This window comes from Oncorhynchus keta, chromosome 35, assembly GCF_023373465.1.
Source record: "Oncorhynchus keta strain PuntledgeMale-10-30-2019 chromosome 35, Oket_V2, whole genome shotgun sequence".
NCBI lineage: Eukaryota > Metazoa > Chordata > Actinopteri > Salmoniformes > Salmonidae > Oncorhynchus > Oncorhynchus keta.
In genome coordinates this window covers 19,373,004-19,397,291 of record NC_068455.1, presented here as the reverse complement: position 1 = coordinate 19,397,291, position 24,288 = coordinate 19,373,004, and the positions used below count along the sequence as shown (strand labels likewise).

Sequence of the window (24,288 nt, the reverse complement as noted above, 5' to 3'; positions counted from 1 at the left end):
ACCCTCTATTTCTGAAACTATCCGCCGCCATTGTCGCAACCCCTATTACCAGCCTGTTCAACCTCTCTTTCATATCGTCTGAGATCCCCAAGGATTGGAAAGCTGCTGCAGTCATCCCCCTCTTCAAAGGGGGAGACACCCTGGACCCAAACTGTTACAGACCTATATCCATTCTGCCCTGCCTATCTAAGGTCTTCGAAAGCCAAGTCAACAAACAGGTCACTGACCATCTCGAATCCCACCGTACCTTCTCCGCTATTCAATCTGGTTTCCGAGCCGGTCACGGGTGCACCTCAGCCACACTCAAGGTACTAAACGACATCATAACCGCCATCGATAAAAGACAGTACTGTGCAGCCGTCTTCATCGACCTTGCCAAGGCTTTCGACTCTGTCAATCACCAGATTCTTATCGGCAGACTCAGTAGCCTCGGTTTTTCGGATGACTGCCTTGCCTGGTTCACCAATTACTTGTGTAATGGGAAGGCATGCTGTCCGGTCCTCTGGCAGTCTCTATGGGGGTGCCACAGGGTTCAATTCTCGGGCCGACTCTTTTCTCTGTATATATCAATGATGTTGGTCTTGCTGCGGACGATTCCCTGATCCACCTCTACGCAGACGACACCATTCTATATACTTTCGGCCCGTCATTGGACACTGTGCTATCTAACCTCCAAACGAGCTTCAATGCCATACAACACTCCTTCCGTGGCCTCCAACTGCTCTTAAACGCTAGTAAAACCAAATGCATGCTTTTCAACCAATCGCTGCCTGCACCCGCATGCCCGACTAGCATCACCACACTGGATGGTTCCGACCTTGAATATGTGGACACCTATAAGTACCTAGGTGTCTGGCCAGACTGCAAACTCTCCTTCCAGACCCATATCAAACATCTCCAATCGAAAATCAAATCAAGAGTCGGCTTTCTATTCCGCAACAAAGCCTCCTTCACTCACGCTGCCAAGCTTACTCAAGTAAAACTGACTATCCTACCGATCCTCGACTTCGGCGATGTCATCTACAAAATCGCTTCAAACACTCTACTCAGCAAACTGGATGCAGTTTATCACAGTGCCATCCGTTTTGTCACAAAAGAACCTTATACTACCCACCACTGCGACTTGTATGCTCTAGTCGGCTGGCCCTTGCTACATATTCGTCGCCAGACCCACTGGCTCCAGGTCATCTACAAGGCCATGCTAGGTAAAGCTCCGCCTTATCTCAGTTCACTGGTCACGATGGCAACACCCATCCGTAGCACGCGCTCCAGCAGGTGTATCTCACTGATCATCCCTAAAGCCAACACCTCATTTGGCCGCCTTTCGTTCCAGTACTCTGCTGCCTGTGACTGGAACGAATTGCAAAAATCGCTGAAGTTGGAGACTTTTATCTCCCTCACCAACTTCAAACATCAGCTATCTGAGCAGCTCACCGATCGCTGCAGCTGTACATAATCTATTGGTAAATAGCCCACCCATTTTCACCTACCTCATCCCCACAGTTTTTATCTATTTACTTTTCTGCTCTTTTGCACACCAATATCTCTACCTGTACATGATCATCTGATCATTTATCACTCCAGTGTTAATCTGCAATATTGTAATTATTCGCCTACCTCCTCATGCCTTTTGCACACATTGTATATAGACTCCCCTTTTTTTCTACTGTCTTATTGACTTGTTAACCATTTACTCCATGTGTAACTCTGTGTTGTCTGTTCACACTGCTATGCTTTATCTTGGCCAGGTCGCAGTTGCAAATGAGAACTTGTTCTCAACTAGCCTACCTGGTTAAATAAAGGTGAAATAAAAATAAAAAAATAAAAAAATAAAATAAACATAAAGTACTGCAGCATAAATACTGGAGGCTGAGACAGGAGGGGTCAGGAGACACTGTGGCCCCATCCGATGATACCCCCGGACAGGGCCAAACAGGAAGGATATAACCCCACCCACTTTGCCAAAGCACAGCCCCCACACCACTAGAGGGATATCTTCAACCACCAACTTACCATCCTGAGACAAGGCCGAGTATAGCCCACAAAGATCTCAGCTACGGCACAACCCAAGAGGGGGCCAACCCAGACAGGAAGATCACGTCAGTGACTCAACCCACTCAAGTGACGCACCCCTCCTAGGGACGGCATGAAAGAGCACCAGTAAGCCAGTGACTCAGCCCCTGTAATAGGGTTAGAGGCAGAGAATCCCACTGGAAAGAGGGGAACCGGCCAGGCAGAGACAGCAAGGGTGGTTGTTGCTCCAGAGTCTTTCCGTTCACCTTCACACTCCTGGGCCAGACTAGACTCAATAATATGACCCACTGAAGAGATGAGTCTTCAGTAAAGACTTAAAGATTGAGACCGAGTCTGCGTCTCTCACATTAGGTAGGCAGACCATTCCATGAAAATGGAGCTCTATAGGAGAAAGCCCTGCCTCCAGCTGTTTACTAAGACATTCTAGGGACAATTAGGAGGCCTGCGTCTTGTGAAGATATGTATGGTAGGACCAAATCAGAAAGATAGGTAGGAGCAAGCCCATGTAATGCTTTGAAGGTTAGCAGTAAAACCTTGAAATCAGCCCTTGCCTTAACAGGAAGCCAGTGTGGGGAGGCTAGCACTGGAGTAATATTATACATTTTCTTTCTAGCAGCCATATTTAGCACTAACTGAAGTTTATTTAGTGCTTTATCTGGGTAGCCGGAAAGTAAAGCATTGCAGTAGTCTAACCTTGAAGTAACAAAAGCGTGGATTAATTGTTTTGCATCATTTTTGGACAGACAGTTTCTGATTTTTGCTATGTTACGCAGATGGAAAAAAGCTGTCCTTGAAACAGTCTTCATATCAAAAGAGAAATTAGGGTCCAGAGTAACGCTGAGGTCCTTCACAGTTTTATTTGAGACGACTGTACAACCATCAAGATTAATTGTCAGATTCAACAGAATATCTCTTTGTTTCTTGGGACCTAGAGAGGCTTTATTACTGCCACTTTTAGTGAGTTTGGTACACATCCGGTGTATAGAGAGACGTTTATTATGTTCAACATAGGAGGGCCAAGCACAGGAAGCAGCTCTTTCAGTAGTTTAGATGGAATAGGGTCCAGTATGCAGCTTGAAGGTTTAGAGGCCATGATTATTTTCATCTTTGTGTCATGAGATATAGTACTAAAACACTTAAGTGTCTCTCTTGATCCTAGGTCCTGGCAGAGTTGTGCAGACTCAGGACAACTGAGCTTTGGAGGAATATGCAGATATAAAGAGGCAGACCACCATAGTCCCTGTGCCCAAGAACACTAAGGTAACCTGCCTAAATGACTACCGTAGTACTCGCGTCTGTAGCCATGAAATGCTTTGAAAGGCTGGTCATGGCTCACATCAACACCATCATCCAAGAAACACTAGACCCACTCCAATTTTCCTACCGCCCCAACAGATCCAAAGATGAAGCAATATCTATTGCACTCCACACCACCCTTTGCCACCTGGACAAAAGGAACACCTATGTGAGAATGCTATTCATTGACTACAGCTCAGCGTTCAGGTAGTAAGGATAGGTAAAAACACATCCGCCACGCTGATCCTCAACACAGTGGCCCCTCAGGGGTGCGTGCTTCCTCCCCTCCTGTACTCCCTGTACTCATGACTGCATGGCCAGGTGCGACTGCAACAAAATCATTAAGTTTGCCAATGACACAACAGTGGAAGGCCTGATCACCATTTTGGATTGGCCCTTGAGTGCTCCAGATTGCATTACCAACTTAAAACAAGTCAGACAGGTGCCCATTCTGATTTTTATTGAGGACCCCAATTCATTCAGATCAAGCGTTAACCGGTGATATCTCACACCTGTTTTGGATGTTTTGGCGGTGATGGAGGGGGAACAGCGTTAGCGCTGTCAAATCAACAAGCGGCACCTGGCACATACCTAAAGCGGAAATTGCCATCGGCCGCATGGAGTCGCATTAAAAGAAATCCCATGCAGCCTTGTTTACAAGTTGGAATACTGGAATGTAAGATGTAATCCACACCTCGATTAGATTTATAGAAATCCTCATTAGTTTGTTTAATGATTTTCAGCTTGAGTGTGATTATTTCTATATCGTCTATACTTTCTCATTCTGAACTTCTAACGGAAGTGTGATGGCTGTGGCTTCCTGACAATGATCAAGAGCAGCTGCAATTTGACATGTCCAATGCTGTTCCACCTCAAACAGCGCCAAAACATCAGCTATGCAGGTGTCAGCTATCGTCAGTTAACGCTTGATCTTATTGAATCTAGGCCTTAGTGATTTTCATCATAACATTGTCACCTCAATTCATATTTACTGTTCAAGATTTACATTCAAACATTTTAATAATTATAGATGAACCAAATTGTATAATACACACGTGAGCATGCACATACCCCACCCTCTCTCTCTCTCTCTCTCTCTCTCTGGCATGCATGAACTGGTAAACAATTATTTTAGAACAGTAGTAGTTAAAGAAGAAAATTCAGTTGATTTTAACCCAACTACATTCTTTAACCATATTCTATAAAGACATTTCAGGAAGTAGTACAGTATTATTTGGGTTGATTCATTTAAATACAATGACGAGAATCGCTGTTATTGAAAGAGCAGAAAATAATTTTATTTCTAAATATATGCACAACGCCATTAACGTCTCTTCTTATCATCTACCACAACCACACATCTTTGTAACTTTCAACATCTTTGTAGCGTTTAGAAGAGGTACCACAGCACAGTCCAAACAGTGATTAGACCAAAGCATGACAACTCTGTCAGTACAAAGGATTAGGGATCCAGTGTTGTATTGTGTCACACAGGATGGAGTCTCTTATAAGGTCAAAGTTCAGGGAGTACTGCTTCCGTCCGGGTCTTGGGTGGAGGCTGAAATAGATTAATGCCATTAAAGTTAGAATCCTTCATTTAAATAATAACAAAGCGATCGCCCCCCTTCTCTTTGGTAAAAGGCTGGGAGATGGACCTGGAGAAATGGAACCACTCTAAAATTCATAGACAGAGTTATAATAATAATAATAATAATAATATATGCCATTTAGCAGATGCTTTTATCCAAAGCGACTTACAGTCATGTGTGCATACATTCTACGTATGGGTGGTCCCGGGGATCGAACCCACTACCCTGGCGTTACAAGCGCCATGCTCTACCGTTATGGATGCAAGGACTTAAAACTACTGTATAAATTATAGTTTTAGGGCTCTATTCAATACGGCTTTCAGAATTTCAGCCTTACAGCGTGTTTGAAATTTAAAGGCAATTTTCCCATTTTAGCCGAGACTGCATTCACGGTAAATGCTGCATATGTCGGCTCAATCAAAAATCACCTTTACATTTGTATCGTGGAATCTGTAACACTTCAGCTTTCCAGACTGAACAGAGCCCTCGAGCCCTTAAACATGTTTTGAGGCTATACAGTGTGTGTTTACATTTAAATTGGTTACAAACATTGTAGTAAAGCAAGCTTATATTTTGGGTTCTGATGGGGTACGACAGTTGAACTAAGTTAATGAGGCATTTATATGTTACATTTTCAAGAATCAATAGGTGTATATGATTCATCTATAAATCTGAAAATGGATGAAGCGACTAAGTAAAGGATTAGGTTACATTAGGATACATGGTGTAACCTGATGCCAGTTAACCTGACTGTAGCAACTACAATGTTACTATGCAGGAATAAGACGAACTTCATGTAAAGTGTTACCGAATGTTTTTCTTTACACATAGAAGTAAGTAAAATAATCCAATGGAGAAATGTACCTGTTAAGTCTCTAAACCGTCTCTTTGCCTCTGCCCTTTCTTCTGAATCGAAATACCACACGGTTATAGCATATCTGGAACAAAGCAATATTCTGAATTATTAGTATTATTACATAATTACATTACATCTTTTTTAGCATTTTATGAAAATCTAACAGTGTCAAGAAAATTAACTGAGAAATGTCTTCTGTATAATAATACCAGTAGGATACATTCAACCGCAGATTCAGACATTTTTGCATATGAATAATTATCAGTGTAATAACAGTATGTTGCATCAAACAGACTTTGTTGCACATTACTTAACTGAGCAATTATCAATATAATAATAACAGTATGATGCATTAAACAGACCTTGTTGCATATGAAGGCTGCACCTCATGTGGATTCCTTCTATCTGACCAAAAGAACAGCAGTCTGTCAAACAGGGGCTCAACATCTGCAACATAGGATTTGCCTTCGGGAAAAATGCGAAGAATTCCTCCATGCTCCTGCCAAAATAACAAAGACACATTTTTCATTTCAGCTTTACAGAATAGCAAGTTGAGCCGTAAGAGACTTGCTCTGCAATTTACAAAGATCCTAAATCAGAGGCGGTTATCCAACAAACAGTGGACGGCAACATCTCACATTTTCATTGTCTCTAAATATAAAGCATAAATATGGCAAGAATCCTGATGTTATAAAGGGAGCCGAACAATTAAACTGACAGTACAGTGACTGTCTTGAAAACCAAACTGTAATCTGAAAGGACTGTGGGTGTATCCCATAGTAAAAAACATATAAAACAGCATAAGAATATGTACGAAATTAAATAAAAAATTGGACAGCAAACGCTTAGTTTTATGAGACAAGTTTAAAAGCTAGACGTTTCGGCCTTCAAATACCTTCTGCAGAAGACCATTGAAGGCCAAAACATCAATTTTTTCAACTTGTCGAAATAAAACAAATATTGTTATGGTGAGCCAGTGATGCGCCTTTTCCTGTCCAATGATCTCTATACATTTTTAGGTTCCACCTCTACTCGCGTTGGTTAAGCATCATCTACTTTTTTTCCGAAATTAAATATATACAATAATATGTCATAAATATTTTATAAATCTGCCACTCACCTGGGGGTTCCAGTTTTTGTTGAGGTAGTAGATACAGGTGATGCAGCGACCGTCAGCATTGGGATTGTCCACATGTTTCACATATCCTGTCCCTTTTCCTGGATAACACGCCACCATCGCCTGAAACAGACAAAACAAACCACAAAACATTAGTTCTCAGTCTGATACACATCATCATCTGTATAATCGCTGATCATGTGACAATATGTAACATGACAACTGTAGTGTACACCATTACAGAAGCCTTTTTTTGTGAGAAAATATTTGTAGAAATGCCTTGACTATATTCTAAGAATACAGAAATAGTTTCTGCAAATCAGAGATAAAAAATATAACATGAAGACATTTATGGGTTAATATGTTGGTTGGAGAACATTTCCTGTAAGCGTTGTTTGGGGAGGGAGCGTTGTGGTTTCAGCAGAACTGGCCTACGTGCATTCAGTCAGCATCCAAGGAAGCACAATTAACCAAACTGTGGTAATCTATCTTGTGATAAGAAAGCCAAGAAAAGCCCTCAAAGCGATGCAGATGAAGACGCGTGTGGTTACGACCAGGGGTGGGCACATTGGGTCAGATAGAGGGTTTACTAGAGGCCAAGTGACGTTATGTCATGTAACGTTTCATTTGGGCATCAGATATGGATCACAAGTTAAGGCTAGTAGGTGTAGACACATAATCGGATGAGGATTTATTTGTTTAATAGATGTACAGTGCCTTTGAATTAGTCCATCTTTTGTTTTGTTACAGCCTGAATTTAAAATGGATTAAAAAATAATAATTCTCACCCATCTACACACAATACCCAATAATGACAAAGTGGATTTTTTTTTTATAGAAATTTTAGAAAATATATTGTGTGTAAAATTTATAAATAATATATACAGAAATATCTAATTTACATAAGTATTCACACTCCTGAGTCAATACTTTGTAGAAGGGCGGTATACCTGTCAAACGGTAATGCAGGAGTCCTAAGCCGAGCTCAGGGAGGACAGAAAAGTCCCGTGGAGCAGAACGGCAAAAGCTCTCTTGATCTTGATTTTCATGATCTTCTGAGATCTTCTGTTGAATCTGACAATCAATCTTAATGGTTGTACAGCCGTCTCAAATAAAACTGTGAAGGACCTCGGCGTTACTCTGGACCCTGATTTCTCTTTTGACAAACATATCAAGACTGTTTCAAAGACAGCTTTTTTCCATCTACGTAACATTGCAAAAATCAGAAACTTTCTGTCCAAAAATGATGCAGAAAAATGTATCCATGCTTTTGTTACTTCTAGGTTAGACTACTGCAATGCTCTACTTTCCGGCTACCCGGATAAAGCACTAAATAAACTTCAGTTAGTGCTAAATACGGCTGCTAGAATCCTGACTGGAACCAAAAAATGTGATCATATTACTTGAGTGCTAGCCTGTCACGCTCTGGCCTTAGTTATCTTTGTTTTCTTTATTATTTTAGTTAGGCCAGGGTGTGATATGGGTGATTTATGTGTTTTGACTTGTCTAGGGGTTTTTGTAGATTTATGGGGTTGTGTTCAGTTTAGGTGTCTAGGTAAGTCTATGGTTGCCTAGATTGGTCCTCAATCAGAGGCAGGTGTTTATTGTTGTCTCTGATTGGGAACCATATTTAGGCAACCATATTCTTTGGGTATTTTGTGAGTGATTGTTTCCTGTCTTTGTGTTTACTGCACCAGATGGGGCTGTTTTGGTTTTCACGTTTATTGTTTTGTAGTTTGTTCATGTTTGAGTTTTCTTATTAAAGAACCATGAACAATAACCACGTTGCGTTTTGGTCCGCCTCTCCTTCCCAGGAAGAAAACCGTGACATAGCCTCTGTCATGACTGTCCTGATCAGGTCAGGTTACAGGAGACCACAACCTTACAGATTATCTCTCAACCCCAACAGAAGAGGAGAGATCTAGGGGTCTGAAGATGTGGGGGTTTTATGACCCCTAACGCCCCTGGTAAATCTCAGGCCACAGACAAATTATTTTGTCCTGTCACTATGGAGAACCAGCCTCAGAACATTAAACATGAAATAAAGGGACTTTGGAACAATGGTTTCCGTCAGCCACAATGGTGGTCATGACGATAGATGGAATATGAAAATGTATGTAATTTTTGTTTTGTTATTAAAGGTTTTCCTAGTATATGTTTGATGTTTGTACGTTGTATGGACAATATCCAAATCAAAGAGAATGTTTTGGGAAAGATGAAATGTGAAGTTAGTTGTCTAAAATAAGATTGGAGTAAAATCTAGACCATGCCCTCATAACTTGGTACGCCCAGAAAATTGCCCTAAAGGCGGTTACGCCCACTTCTGACCCAAGGGTATAAAACCTGTGAGTAAAGAATTTACAGGGAAGACTACGTGACCCAAGCTGCAGCCAAGGTCTAAAAAGTCAAGAACGCAACACAAGTTTGAAGACGAAAAAAAAAAATTCTACCCAAGCTACGGATGAGTAGCTGTGTCTAAGCGGGTGAATTCAAGCCGGACCCCCTTAGCATCCAATCCCAGCGAATCGTGGTATCTAAAAGGTTTCATTCTTATGCTGTGAGCTCTGCGCTACAGAGCTGTCTGTCTTCAGAAGACCCCTTTCATAGCAAGGGTGAGGGAACAGACTCCTAAGCCAAAAGGACACTGACATCGTGAGGATGACGAGAAAGGTGTAACGGCGTTCTTCGTTTGTAGAAAGAGAGTCGGACCGAAATGCAGCGTAGTGGTTACTCATGACTTTAATAGAAAAAGTGACACATGAAATAACGATACAAAATACAAAACAACAAACGGAACGTGAAACCTATTACAGCCTATCTGGTGAAACTACACAGAGACAGGAACAATCACCCACGAAATACAAAGCGAAAGCAGGCTACCTAAATACGGTTCCCAATCAGAGACAACGAGAATCACCTGACTCTGATTGAGAACCGCCTCAGGCAGCCAAGCCCATACAACACCCCTACTCAGCCGCAATCCCAATAATACAAAAACCCCAATACGAAATACAACAACATAAACCCATGTCACACCCTGGCCTGACCAAATAATTAAAGAAAACACAAAATACTAAGACCAAGGCGTGACAGACCCCCCCCCCCCCTAAGGTGCGGACCCCCGGACGCACCTCAAAATCATAGGGAGGGTCCGGGTAAGCGTCTGTCCATGGTGGCGGTTCTGGCTCGGGACGTGGACCCCACTCCATTAATGTCCTAGTTCCTCCCCTTCGCGTCCTGGGATAATCCTCCCTCGCCGCCGACCATGGCCTAATAGTCCTCACCCAGAACCCCACAGAACTGAGGAGCAGCTCGTGACTGAGGGGCATCTCGGGACTGAGGGACAGCTCGGGACTGAGGGGCAGCTCGGGACTGAGGGGCAGCTCGGGACTGAGGGGCAGCTCGGGACTGAGGGGCAGCTCGGGACTGAGGGGCAGCTCGAGACTGAGGGGCAGCCCGGAACTGAGGGGCAGCCCGGAACTGAGGGGAAGCCCAGTACTGAGAGAAAGCCCAGTACTGAGAGGAAGCCCAGTACTGAGAGGAAGCCCAGTACTGAGATGAAGCTCAGGCAGGTAGTAGGCTCCGGTAGATCCTGGCTGGCTGGCGGATCTGGAAGATTCTGGTTGACGAGCAGATCTGGAAGAGACTGGTTGACTGGCAGATCTGGAAGAGACTGGTTGACTGGCAGATCTGGAAGAGACTGGTTGACTGGCAGATCTGGAATAATCTGGTTGACTGGCAGATCTAGAAGATCATGGCTGACTGGCGGATCTAGCTGCTCTATACAGACTGACAGCTCCTTGCAGACTGACAGCTCTGGCTGCTCCATGCAGGCTGACAGCTCCTTGCAGACTGGCAGCTCTTTGCAGACTGACAGCTCTGGCTGCGTCATGCAGACTGACAGCTCTGACTGCTCCATGCAGGCTGGCAGCACCTTGCAGACTGGCAGCTCCTTGCAGACTGGCAGCTTCATGCAGACTGACAGCTCTGGCTGCTTCATACAGACTGACAGCTCTGACTGCTCCATGCAGGCTGACAGCTCTGACTGCTCCATGCAGGCTGGCAGCACCTTGCAGACTGGCAGCTCCTTGCAGACTAGCAGCTCCTTGCAGACTGGAAGCTCTGGCTGCTTCATGCAGACTGACAGCTCAGGCTGCTCCAAACAGGCAGGAGGCTCCGGCAGCGCTGTAGAGGAGGAAGGCTCTGATAGCGCTGAACAGGCGGGAGACTCCGACAGCGCAGGAGGGAAGGAAGGCTCTGATAGCGCTGAACAGACAGGAGACTCCGGTAGCGCAGGAGAGGAGAAAGGCTCCGACAGCGCTGGAGAGGCGGGAGACTCCGACAGCGCAGGAGGGAAGGAAGGCTCTGGCTGTGCTGAACAGGCGAGGCACACAGAAGGCCTGGTGCGTGGTGCTGGAACTGGTGCTACAGGATCGAGGACACGCACAGGAAGCCTGGTATACTCCCATTAAGCCCCCAATAATTTTTTTGGACTGCTTTTCGGGCTTCCATCCGCGTCGCCATGCTGCCTCCTCATACCAGCGCCTCTCGCTTTAGCCGCCTCTATTTCTTCCTTGGGACGTCGATATTCTCCAGGCTGAGCCAAGGGTCCTTTTCCGTCTAATTCCTCCTCCCATGTCCAATTCTCCAAGTGGTGCAGCCTCTCCCACTGCAACTGCTCTTCACGATTAACAGGGAGAGTTGGCTCAGGTCTGACTCCTGACTCAGCCACTCTCTCTCTGAGCCCTCCCCCAATAAATATTTGGGGGTTACTTTCGGTTTTCGCTCTGCGCCGCCGTGTTTTTCTTTTCGACTCCATTCGCCTATAGCCCTCTTCGCGGGCTCCTGCACTCTCTCTGGGTCGGCCGCCCACCTGTCTATTTCTTCCCACGTCGTATACTCCATGCCATTGCTGTCCATAACGTCCTCCTTTTGCTGTTCAAGCTGTCGCTGCCTGTTAACACGCTGCTAAATCAAATCAAAACAAATTTTATTTGTCACATACACATGTATGTGTACACATAACAGCAGATGTTAATGCGAGTGTAGCGAAATGCTTGGGCTTCTAGTTCCGACAATGCAGTGCTCGGTCCGTGTGTGGTGGGTGATTCTGTAACAGCGTTCTTCGTTTGTAGAAAGAGAGTCGGACCGAAATGCAGCGTAGTGGTTACTCATGACTTTAATAGAAAAAAGTGACACATGAAATAACAATCCCAATAATACAAAAACCCCAATACGAAATACAACAACATAAACCCATGTCACACCCTTGCCTGACCAAATAATTAAAGAAAACACAAAATACTAAGACCAAGGCGTGACAAAAGGCGCGCCGGAGAAGTGCATCATCGAGCAGCCTGAACAATCCATATGGAGGATCTACAGATAACTTCCCCACGTAATTACATCATTATATTCTGACCAATAAGAGCGGCAGTTTGGGGCAAGGCTAGGGTTAGAATAAGCATAGCTGACAAATTCACCCAAATGTATATTTCTCTCGTGTACTTTCTCTTTTTCTTTCTCTTTGAAATCCCCATTGTGGGTAACACGCGCCATAGTGTGTTGGCCCGTTATACTAAGTTCTAATCAATAGCCTATAATGTTTTTTGTCTATGTGTATCTTTTATTATAATTTTAGCTTTATAGTACATGAATATTCAACTAAGATTGGTGTGGTACGAACTCATTGGTGAGACACGGGTCCGTACAGATTCATGGACTATACAACGTTCAGAACGAGATGGTAGAGGTAACTGATTAATTAGTGGCTGTTGTAAAATCGATATTATGATATTCTTTGAGTTAATTTGGGAAATAGAAACTCAATAAAAACTAGTTTTCCCATGGTGCCCCAAGTTAATGAGTTAATAATTGCTTGATTCAGTTAATCACGCAATTAGAAATTTAATCATTCGATGAGCAACAGTCGTCACATTAACTAATACAACGTCACGACATATTAGTGCCCCCTGTGAGGAATCTAATATAGGAATAGGCCGCACTGTTGGGTTAATTCCATAAAAATGTTGTAGCAAGATACATATATACCATTAATAGCTATAGGCAGGACTAGTGTGGGAGAGAAGTGTGTGTGTGTTTGTGACGTTCAATTGCACCCAGATACTGGTCTGGAGGGAACCACCCCTGTGGTATTTCTGACGAAAGCCCGTGTGTAGGGGAGGTCTACTGAATGCTACGAGCTAGGGCATAAGTATCAGCCGATGCAGGCATTCTGAAGATAATACTAGTTGGGCCCAATTTAGGGTTATTTCTTTCGATCGCTTTCAGGAGCGACCTGACTCAGTCATAAGCAATTCCTAGAGCAGAGGACATATGAGCCAGCCATTGGTGTGGTACGAACTCATTGGTGAGACCCGGGTCCATGCAGATTCCCGGACTATACAATGTTCAGAACGAGATGGCAGAGGTAACTGGTTAATTAGCAACTGTTGTAAAATCGATATTCTAATATTCTGTGAGTTAATTTGGGAAATAGAAACTAGTTTTCCCATGGTGTCCCAAGTTAATGAGTTAATAATTGCTTGATTCAGTTAATCACGTAATTAGAAACTTTAATCATTCGATGAGCAACGGTAGTCACATTAACTAATACAAAATCACGACACCTCCCTACACTGGCTTCCTGTTAAGGCAAGGGCTGATTTCAAGGTTTTACTGCTAACCTACAAAGCATTACATGGGCTTGCTCCTACCTATCTCTCTGATTTGGTCCTGCCGTACATACCTACACGTACACAAGATGCAGGTCTCCTAATTGTCCCTAGAATTTCTACGCAAACAGCTGGAGGCAGGGCTTTCACCTATAGAGCTCCATTTTTATGGAATGGTCTGCCTACCCATGTGAGAGACGCAGACTCGGTCTCAACCTTTAAGTCTTTACTGAAGACGCTTCTCTTCAGTGGGTCATATAATTGAGTCTAGTCTGGCCCAGGAGTGTGAAGGTGAACGGAAAGGCTCTGGAGCAACGAACTGCCCTTGCTGTCTCTGCCTGGCCAGTTCCCCTCTTTCCACTGGGATTCTCTGCCTCTAACCCTATTACAGGGGCTGAGTTACTGGCTTACTGGTGCTCTTTCATGCCGTCCCTAGGAGGGGTGCGTCACTTGAGTGGGTTGAGTCACTGTTGTGATCTTCCTGTCTGGGTTGGCGCCCCCCCCCCTTGGGTTGTGCCGTGGCAGAGAGTCTTGTCCCAGGATGGTAAGTTGGTGGTTGAAGATATCCCTCTAGTGGTGTGGGGGCTGTGCTTTGGCAAAGTGGGTGGGGTTATATCCTTCCTGTTTGGCCCTGTTCGGGGGTATCAGCGGATGGGGCCACAGTGTCTCCTGACCCCTCCTGTCTCAGCCTCCAGTATTTATGCTGCAGTAGTTTATGTATTGGGGGGCTAGGGTCAGTTTGTTATATCTGGAGTACTTATCCTGTCTTATCCGGTGTCCTGTGTGAATTTAAGTATGATCTCTCTAATTCTCTAATTCTCTCTTTCTTTCTCTCTCTCTCTCTCTCTCTCTCTCTCTCTCTCGGAGGACCTGAGCCCTAGGACCATGCCTCAGGACTACCTGGCATTATGACTCCTTGCTGTCCCCAGTCCACCTGGCCATGCTGTTGCTCCAGTTTCAACTGTTCTGCCTGCGGCTATGGAATCCTGACCTGTTCACCGGACGTGCTACCTGTCCCAGACCTGCTGTTTTCAACTCTCTAGAGACAGCAGGAGTGGTAGAGATACTCTTAATGATCGGCTATGAAAAGCCAACTGACATTTACTCCTGAGGTGCTGACTTGCTGCACCCTCGACAACTACTGTGATTATTATTATTTGACCATGCTGGTCATTTATGAACATTTGAACATCTTGGCCATGTTTTGTTATAATCTCCACCCGGCACAGCCAGAAGAGGACTGGCCACCCCTCATAGCCTGGTTCCTCTCTAGGTTTCTTCCTAGGTTTTGGCCTTTCTAGGGAATTTTTCCTCGCCACCATGCTTCTACACCTGTATTGCTTGCTGTTTGGGGGTTTAGGCTGGGTTTCTGTACAGCACTTTGAGATATCAGCTGATGTACGAAGGGCTATATAAATACATTTGATTTGATTTGATTTAGAAGCACCTTTGGCAGCAAACACAGCTGTGAGTCTTTCTGGTTAAGTCTTGTGATGGAACATTTTATCATGGGAAGAGACAGCCTTTAAAATGTTAATATTGTATTTTGTGTCATCACTTCAGATTGGTACTTTATGCATCTAAGTTTGACTGTGACCTCTCCAGCTTGCTTTTAATAAACAATGATTCATTTAAGATTGATTTCAAGTGTCCCATGTGTAGAATTTCCACAACAGTCTCTAAGAGCTTTCCACATCTGAATTGTGCAACATTTGTCCATTATTCTTTTCAAAATTCTAGTTTCTAGTTTCATTCCAAAAGACTATATATCCAATTTCATAAATGTTGGTAAATTAGCTATTTTGTTCAAAGAACTTATGAAAGACATTGGTGTGTAATCCCACATCTAATCATGTCATGGGGTTTTTAGATGACATACATGAATGTGTTTGAAAACTATCAGTTTATGGTTTTATTTCAGAGACAAACAATCACATTGTTGTGCAAAATGAGATACTGTATACCAGTGGAGGCTGCTGAGGGGAGGACGGCTCATAATAATGGCTGGAACGTCACAAATGGAATTGGCATCAAACACATGGAAACAATGTGTTTGATGTATTTGATACCATTCCACTGATTGCGTTCCAGCCACACCTAGGAGCTACACTCCTGTAGGTTTTAACTCTAACCTTTTTAACTCTAAAACCTACAGGAGTGTAGCTCTCCAGGAACAGGGTTAGAGTTAAAACCTACAGGACGGTAGCTCTCCAGGAACAGGGTTAGAGTTAAGACCTACAGGATGGTAGCTCTCCAGGAACAGGGTTAGAGTTAAGACCTACAGGACGGTAGCTCTCCAGGAACAGGGTTAGAGTTAAAACCTACAGGACGGTAGCTCTCCAGGAACAGGGTTAGAGTTAAAACCTACAGGACGGTAGCTCTCCAGGAACAGGGTTAGAGTTAAAACCTACAGGACGGTAGCTCTCCAGGAACAGGGTTAGAGTTAAGACCTACAGGATGGTAGCTCTCCAGGAACAGGGTTAGAGTTAAAACCTACAGTACGGTAGCTCTCCAGGAACAGGGTTAGAGTTAAGACCTACAGGACGGTAGCTCTCCAGGAACAGGGTTAGAGTTAAGACCTACAGGACGGTAGCTCTCCAGGAACAGGGTTAGAGTTAAAACCTACAGGACGGTAGCTCTCCAGGAACAGGGTTAGAGTTCAAACCTACAGGACGGTAGCTCTCCAGGTACAGGGTTAGAGTTAAAACCTACAGGACGGTAGCTCTCCAGGAACAGGGTTAGAGTTAAAACCTACAGGAATGTAGCTCTCCAGGAACAGGGTTAGAGTTAAAACCTATAGGACGGTAGCTCTCCAGGAACAGGGTTAGAGTTAAAACCTATAGGACGGTAGCTCTCCAGGAACAGGGTTGGAGAGCCCTGATATAGGGAATAGGGTGACATTTGGGACAAAGCCTAACTCTAATCAAGCATGAGGCTATATTTATGATTTGTTGAATTTATATGGTAGATATACAGGATATGAACATTCCATTCCACCTAAACATTGGAAATACAATATAGCGTTTTGCAACAAAACCCATTTTAATACACATCTAAAATCTATGAATAAAAAATCTGAGAACAGTAATATTTACACACACATAAAGGTACCCATAAGCATTCATTTCTGATGGAAAAAACACAAGTGAAAAATTGGTGGATCTGGCGTTTTGGAAATAAACCCTTCATCTTATCCTGCGATTTTCAGTTTCTCCAGGAAGAGTCCATATTAGGTTTCTTAAAGAAGAATATCCCCAGACACGAAAGAAAAAGGATAATATAATGACCATAAAAATTGCATTGGAATCGTGTCATGCCAGCAACCTAACAATTTCACAGCAACCTTTAGACTAATCCTTCAACAATCTCTCTCCTTTGATTGTTGAACGATTACTATTATGCACACACCCATATAATAAAGCTGTAATAAAATGCCTCTTCTGGAGCAACATCACGAGGGTTTTATCTGATAAAGTGATCCTTTAGTTTATTTGCACCGCAGCATATTTCCTGTCGGCACATACTGAGGAAAGGGGTGTTATGACGCACACAGTGTTTACTGTCTACAGTGGGGGCACGTATGCACGTACACACAGTGTTGTCAAAGAAGAGCGAAAACATATGAAGCAAGAGAAAGGAGGAGTGGGAGGAGGGGGAAGTCCACACAGAGCAGAGCTGGCAGGCTGCCAGGATGTTGAAGGTTTAATGACAGTGCTACGTGTCCAGCATGAGCCAGCAGACGCAACATAGCACTGCTAGGTCTACAGGCCTCTCTCCCTCTCTTCCATCTCTCTCCCTCTTCCTCCCTCTCTCCTTTTCCCTATCTCTCTCCATGTCCCTCTATATCCCGCTCTCGTTCTCTCTCTCCCCCTCCAACAGTCAATGACTTCTCAATCAGTCCAGACAACAGACAAATTAACAGGCTGGGTGTCAACCAGGTAAAATACTCTTTTGACAGTTTCATCTTTGTCACCTTTTCTTTGTAATGATATCTTATGAGGAAAGTTGTGTCTTTAGAATCCACTGACATTTGTTATGTTTGATCAAAAGTGCTTCCAAATCTCAACAAATAAAACATCTCCACAGAGCAGTCAAATCAATTCAAATGAGTGTTATCCAATAAACAAGTGACAAAGATACTGCAGCACTCAACCGTCTATAAATCCTTCTTTAACATGAATAAATGACACATGATCATTTTCTGCTGTTTTTTTTACACATTATCATCTGATAAATGGTTTGTCCACATAAGACTGGGAGCAGGGTCCAGTGATGTGAGAAAGGGAGAAGGGTGTTGGGCTGTGGGTGGTGGTGGGATGTGCAGTACTGACTGACACTATGGCCAAGTCTGGTGTGTTGCAATGTAGTATCGTGTTCACACGCTATTTCCTGCTTGAAACTCTGATTTTCTGAGAGTACAAACAGCTATAGGCAGCGTGAGGGGTCACGTACCACCCATAACTTCCACTGCAATCAACACAACATACGTGTGTTCGCATTCCCTGTTGACTGCATATAAGATCAAAGTTACTGTGAATAGATTGTGGGATTGCCATGGCTCTATGCAACAATGCTTTACAAAGCACTGCAAAACATGTAATGAAGTATGTTTACAGTATGTAAGCAATTGGTCCAACTGTAAGCCTACACTTTGAGGCTCACAATTATTACAAATATATGATGGTAAAAAGGGGAGTATTAAATACCCAAAATGGTGGCAATCCAAAGTTCACTGACAACATTTTAAAAAGTTGACTGATATGCATTAAAAAAGTATATAATTCAGAATGCATAGGCCAACTCTTAAATGAATAGAATATAATAAAATATTAGGACATAAAAATCCATATAGCCCAATAGTTGTGTTTTACATTAACAGGGGTGCAGTGGAGCGGTTCGAGAGGTTCCTCGGTGTCCAAATCACCAAGGACTTAAAATGGTCCACACACGCACACTGTCATGAAGAACTCGTGGGACATCAAATCCTCAAAAAGTTATACAGCTGTACCATTGAGAGCATCTTGACAGGCTGCGGACATCCCAGGACATCACTGGGGCCGAACTCCCTGCCATTCAGGACCTCTACATCAGGCTCCCTGCCATTCAGGACCTCTACATCAGGCTCCCTGCCATTCAGGACCTCTACATCAGGCTCCCTGCCATTCAGGACCTCTACATCAGGCTCCCTGCCATTCAGGACCTCTACATCAGGCTCCCTGCCATTCAGGACCTCTACATCAGGCTCCCTGCCATTCAGGACCTCTACATCAGGCTCCCTGCCATTCAGGACCTCTACATCAGGCTCCCTGCCATTCAGGACCTCTACATCAGGCTCCCTGCCATTCAGGACCTCTATATCAGGCTCCCTGCCATTCAGGACCTCTACATCAGGCTCCCTGCCATTCAGGACTTCTATATCAGGCGGGTTGAAAGGAAGGCCCAAAAATCGTTGAAGACTCCAGCCACCCTAGCCAAGCGTCAGCTGGAATGGTGTAAAGCTCGTCGCCATTGGACTCTGGAGTAGTGGAAACATGTTCTCTGGAGTGAATAATCACGCTTCACTATCTGGCAGTACGACAGACAATGCATAGTGCCAACTGTAAAGTAGTGCCAACTGTAAAGTTTGGTGGAGGAGGAATAATGTCTGGGCTGTTTTTCATGGTTCAGGCTAGGCCACTTAGTTCCAGTGAAGGAAAATCTTAACGCTACAGCATACAATGACATTCTAGATTATTCTGTGCTTCCAACTTTGTGGCAATAGTTTGGGGAAGGCCCTTTCCTGTTTCAGCATGACAATGCCCCCGTGCGTGCACAAATGAGGTCAATCCAGAAATGGTTTGTCATGATCGGTGTGGAATAACTTGACTGGCATGCACAGAGCCCTGATCTCAACCCCATCGAACACCTCTAGGATGAATTGGAACGCCGACTGTGAGCCAGGCCGAATAGCCCAACATCAGTGCTCCACTTCACTAATGCTCTTCTGGCTGAACGGAAATATGTCCCCACAGCAATGTTCCAACATCTAGTGGAAAGCCTTCCCAGAAGAGTGGAGGCTGTTATAGCAGCAAACGGTGGACCAACTCCATATTAATGCCCATGATTTTGGAATGAGGTGTTTAACGAGCAGGTGTCCACATACTTTTGGACATGTAGTGTTTGTACCTCTTTCACTCCAGTATCCCTGCACATTGTAAATATAGTATTGGAACTGACCCTGTATACAGTATAGCTTACTTACTTCTCATGTTCTTCTTAGTTTTATTTATTGTGTGTTTTTGTTCTACCTTATGTTATTTTTACTACTACATTGATAATGATTACTGATTATTGTTGGGTTTAGTGCTTGCAAGAAAGGCATTTCACTGTATTTGTGCACATGACATTAAAAGTTTACATTTGACTTGTTTTAACCCCTTATATATAAACAGTGCATTTGTAAGAACATCATATAGACCTAGGCCAGACTCTAACATGTTATATAAAGTTTAGGTCATATAATAACAATATACATATTTCTTCCATCAATAGTACGTTTAGAGGTGTGTCCACAACTGTAGCGTTTATAGTAATGTAGTACTGTACAGGCCTACTAAATTAGCTCTGTCGTCAAAACAGAGGTGTTAGAGGTGTGTCCACGACTGTAGCTTTATAGTAATGTAGTACTGTACAGGCCTACTAAATTAGCTCTGTAGTCAAAACAGAGGTGTTAGAGGTGTGTCCACGACTGTAGCGTTTATAGTAATGTAGTACTGTACAGGCCTACTAAATTAGCTCTGTAGTCAAAACAGAGGTGTTAGAGGTGTGTCCACGACTGTAGCGTTTATAGTAATGTAGTACTGTACAGGCCTACTAAATTAGCTCTGTCGTCAAAACAGAGGTGTTAGAGGTGTGTCCACGACTGTAGCTTTATAGTAATGTAGTACTGTACAGGCCTACTAAATTAGCTCTGTAGTCAAAACAGAGGTGTTAGAGGTGTGTCCACGACTGTAGCGTTTATAGTAATGTAGTACTGTACAGGCCTACTAAATTAGCTCTGTCGTCAAAACAGAGGTGTTAGAGGTGTGTCCACGACTGTAGCTTTATAGTAATGTAGTACTGTACAGGCCTACTAAATTAGCTCTGTAGTCAAAACAGAGGTGTTAGAGGTGTGTCCACGACTGTAGCGTTTATAGTAATGTAGTACTGTACAGGCCTACTAAATTAGCTCTGTCGTCAAAACAGAGATGTTAGAGGTGTGTCCACAACTGTAGCGTTTATAGTAATGTAGTACTGTACAGGCCTACTAAATTAGCTCTGTCGTCAAAACAGAGGTGTTAGAGGTGTGTCCACAACTGTAGCGTTTATAGTAATGTAGTACTGTACAGGCCTACTAAATTAGCTCTGTCGTCAAAACAGAGGTGTTAGAGGTGTGTCCACGACTGTAGCGTTTATAGTAATGTAGTACTGTACAGGCCTACTAAATTAGCTCTGTCGTCAAAACAGAGGTGTTAGAGGTGTGTCCACGACTGTAGCTTTATAGTAATGTAGTACTGTACAGGCCTACTAAATTAGCTCTGTCGTCAAAACAGAGGTGTTAGAGGTGTGTCCACGACTGTAGCGTTTATAGTAATGTAGTACTGTGCAGGCCTACTAAATTAGCTCTGTCGTCAAAACAGAGGTGTTCGAGGTGTGTCCACGACTGTAGCGTTTATAGTAATGTAGTACTGTACAGGCCTACTAAATTAGCTCTGTCGTCAAAACAGAGGTGTTAGAGGTGTGTCCACGACTGTAGCGTTTATAGTAATGTAGTACTGTGCAGGCCTACTAAATTAGCTCTGTCGTCAAAACAGAGGTGTTCGAGGTGTGTCCACGACTGTAGCGTTTATAGTAATGTAGTACTGTACAGGCCTACTAAATTAGCTCTGTCGTCAAAACAGTGACCCCCTTCAAACACCATCGACACGCTCAATTTACGCAAAACTGTCGCACAACTTACCTTCGATCTTTCTCGAATTATACTTTTCCCAAGTCGACCGATGCAAAGAGAAACCAACTTATCGATTAATGTCAGAAGGAGGTGAATAGCCTCGCACCTCTTTTCACCTCCATTGACCCAGGCTATCTTATCTCCTCTAATGTTTATTTTGGACACCCCAAAAGGGCCAGGACCAGCCAGCTGTCCATCCTGCAGAACTCCAGAGTAGTGCATCTCTTTCACTTGGTTCAAAACAAAGTGCCCAACCAATTCTCCTAGAAAGTTGTCTACGTAAAAGAATCCTTGGTCCAGTAGAGATGGGACAATCTGGTCCACGGCTAACCGCTCCAACTCTGTGTCCATTACATGTTGCAGAAGAGGCATTTTGACGATTTATGAGGAATTTAATGCAGCTTAAATCAGCTCCTAAAGTTGTTACTGCAACTGCATGGTAATGTCAGTGCATCAGTTCACTGATAAAAATGTATCAATGAAGCTCTCAAAAACGACTAGATTAAATTCTTAAGAAATGAAATGTCACAGAACAGTTATGTTCTGCAGCAACTCTAAACTCCAAACTATAAACAAGCAGCGAATGAGGCACCTGGATATAACTACAGAACGTGCAAGATGTGTTGTAGCACTTGAGGGGCGGAGGGAAGCAAGGACCTTCATTCATTCTATTGAACTGACTCAGAACGCCTACGCACGATCACATACATTTAGGACTACATTTACGCTTATAAATGCATATTATTCTATATGCACAATTACAAATAAGTACGGATAAACGATGAATATCCCTAATTTTAAATTTGGGCTAAAATTAAAGTGATCGTTTAAAATTGCGTTTTTCATTGGGCTAATGATAAAATACAGACGTTTATAAGTAGATACAACTTTGTGTAATTGACCTTTGCACAAACATCTCCACAGCAATTTATATATATATATATAACAAAACAAAAATATATATATATATAAAATATATACATATATATATATGTTTATTTCTGTGCGCGTGCGTTAGGAGTGTCCCCCGCCATTGACGATTCCACCAGGCGCATGTAGCCCTCTTGAAGCCGCTCGCTGCACGTCCTCTCCACTAAGGTAAACATGACAATGGCAAAGTGCCACAAACCCCGACTTTTGCATCCCCATGAAAAGTGTCTGGGTATAATAATAATAACAATAATAAATACAAAATATAAATAATTTATTGAAGTATTTACTATTACTCAGTAATTGTGTATAATTATAGAATGGTGTCCATGTCTAGGCTAAGAACTATCAATATGAGCACAAAGACAGAACAGGTCAATTGAATCAAATATGAATAGACAGTTTTTTCCACCTGTTGCCCTAAGGAATAGGCTATACATCATAAACAAGCACATGCATAATTTAACTCGGTTAATATGAGTGATTGTGCATTAATACCAGTCAGTCCTGATTGAGTAAAATACTACTAACCTTATGCCTCCCTTTAATTTTGTAGCTTCCCAGTTTACCGTCGGCATAGGTGATGAGTTTATCCATCCTTGTCAATAGAAACCCAAGGTTTTCACAACCTGTTTCAGTCCCTTCCACCCACGCAATTTTATCACCTCGAATGGATTTATTTTTGCCAAAGTTTCCACCTGCAAGTTCCCCGTCTTGCATCTTTCCACCTTGGTGAATGTGTCGGACTTCTTGTAGAACGCGCTCTCCAATTTTGTTTCCGAGAAAATTGTCCACAATGCACAGACCATATGAATTCATACATGGCACAATATATTGCAAAACTAATTTGTGAGGGTTAAGCCTTTTATGGTCTTTAGATTTTGGCCTGTAACTGCGGGGTTTTCTGAGGCCACACGGCAAGACCCCCTCCCTCGACTTGTCTTCATCATTATTAACAGTGACTTTACCCTTTGAGGACACTTCCAAACTGTGGTCATCCCCCTCCAGTGCAATATTGCTCATTTTGAGGGCTTTTCTTTGAAGAGTCCCCGCTAATTGTTTTTCTCCTAAAGTAGTCCAATATCTTCCGATTGAGCCGTTTGAAAGGCCTACTTGTCGCGTCAGTATACTCAATTGATAGTGGGCTCGTTTGAGTGGTAAAGGCTGAAGTAACCGACTGCAGTCGAAAGTCGAGGAGTGAAGTCAGGGGAGGTGCATCTGCGACACCCGAAAGTCTGGCGCTAATGTGGTTTTCCAACAGCAAGACTCAGATCAACATAACATTGTTGTCATTGTTAATATACGTGTTTCTTTATAATGTTGAAATAAACATCCCTCCTACAGCCATATCACACACAAACTGAACACAAATGTGTGAGAGAGTCTCAAATATCACATTCATTTGTAGACACTAGTCTACATGAACAGCCTGTTCTCATAGACTATAAGTAACATAGTAAACGAAAATCCAGGACTCTCAAATTAATATGCTACATAAACAGGTTACTGAAGGCAAAAACGGAAGGAGGGTGGTTGGTCGAGGTGAATAGGTGGGCATATAACACAAACATCTTAGCAACCCAAAGGGTGTGTGTTTGAATCTCATTACGGACAACTTTACCTAAATAGCAACTTTGCAACTTTGCAACTACTTACTACTTTTTAGGGACTTTTTTCAACTACTTAACATGTTACCTAACCTTTCCCCTAACCCTTTAACCTAACTCCTAACCTTAACCCTGAACCCCTAGCTAATGTTAGCCACCAAGATAACGTTAGTGTTAACCACCTAGCTAACATTAGCCACAACAAATTTGAATTTT

The 24,288-nt window shown here is 43.2% G+C and overlaps 1 protein-coding gene and 1 long non-coding RNA gene across 3 annotated transcripts; one reads left to right on the top strand and one right to left on the bottom strand.

The window, feature by feature from the left end:
- Positions 1 to 3,773: 3,773 nt before the first annotated feature.
- On the bottom strand, positions 3,774 to 23,750 carry LOC118368097 (prolyl hydroxylase EGLN3-like). 2 transcript variants are annotated; one of them, XM_035751869.2, is made up of 5 exons: positions 21,545 to 22,324; positions 6,896 to 7,015; positions 6,138 to 6,274; positions 5,784 to 5,857; positions 3,774 to 4,888 (listed from the first exon to the last, which is right to left on the bottom strand). In XM_035751869.2, exons 1-5 carry the CDS (start codon positions 21,905 to 21,907, stop codon positions 4,851 to 4,853), a joined length of 732 nt encoding a protein of 243 aa, XP_035607762.1. In that variant the 5' UTR covers positions 21,908 to 22,324; the 3' UTR covers positions 3,774 to 4,850. The 2 variants fall into 2 exon arrangements, with proteins under 2 accessions (XP_035607762.1, XP_035607761.1); XM_035751868.2 differs by lacking the exon at positions 21,545 to 22,324 and adding an exon at positions 22,997 to 23,750 and having other exon boundaries at positions 3,781 to 4,888.
- Positions 17,402 to 21,151, top strand: LOC127915895 (uncharacterized). Its single transcript, XR_008092813.1, has 3 exons — positions 17,402 to 17,504; positions 18,446 to 20,195; positions 20,802 to 21,151. It is a non-coding gene; the product is annotated as an uncharacterized LOC127915895 (long non-coding RNA).
- Positions 23,751 to 24,288: the final 538 nt, after the last annotated feature.

Excerpts from the sequence above, each read along its gene's own strand:
- LOC118368097 (XM_035751868.2), bottom strand. The coding sequence starts at position 23,488 with ATGAGCAATATTGCACTGGAGGGGGATGACCACAGTTTGGAAGTGTCC. Across the intron at positions 5,858-6,137 it reads CAGCCTTCATATGCAACAAG|ATATGCTATAACCGTGTGGT; the intron begins GTCTGTTTAATG and ends GCTTTGTTCCAG. Across the intron at positions 4,889-5,783 it reads ACGGTTTAGAGACTTAACAG|CCTCCACCCAAGACCCGGAC; the intron begins GTACATTTCTCC and ends AATCTATTTCAG.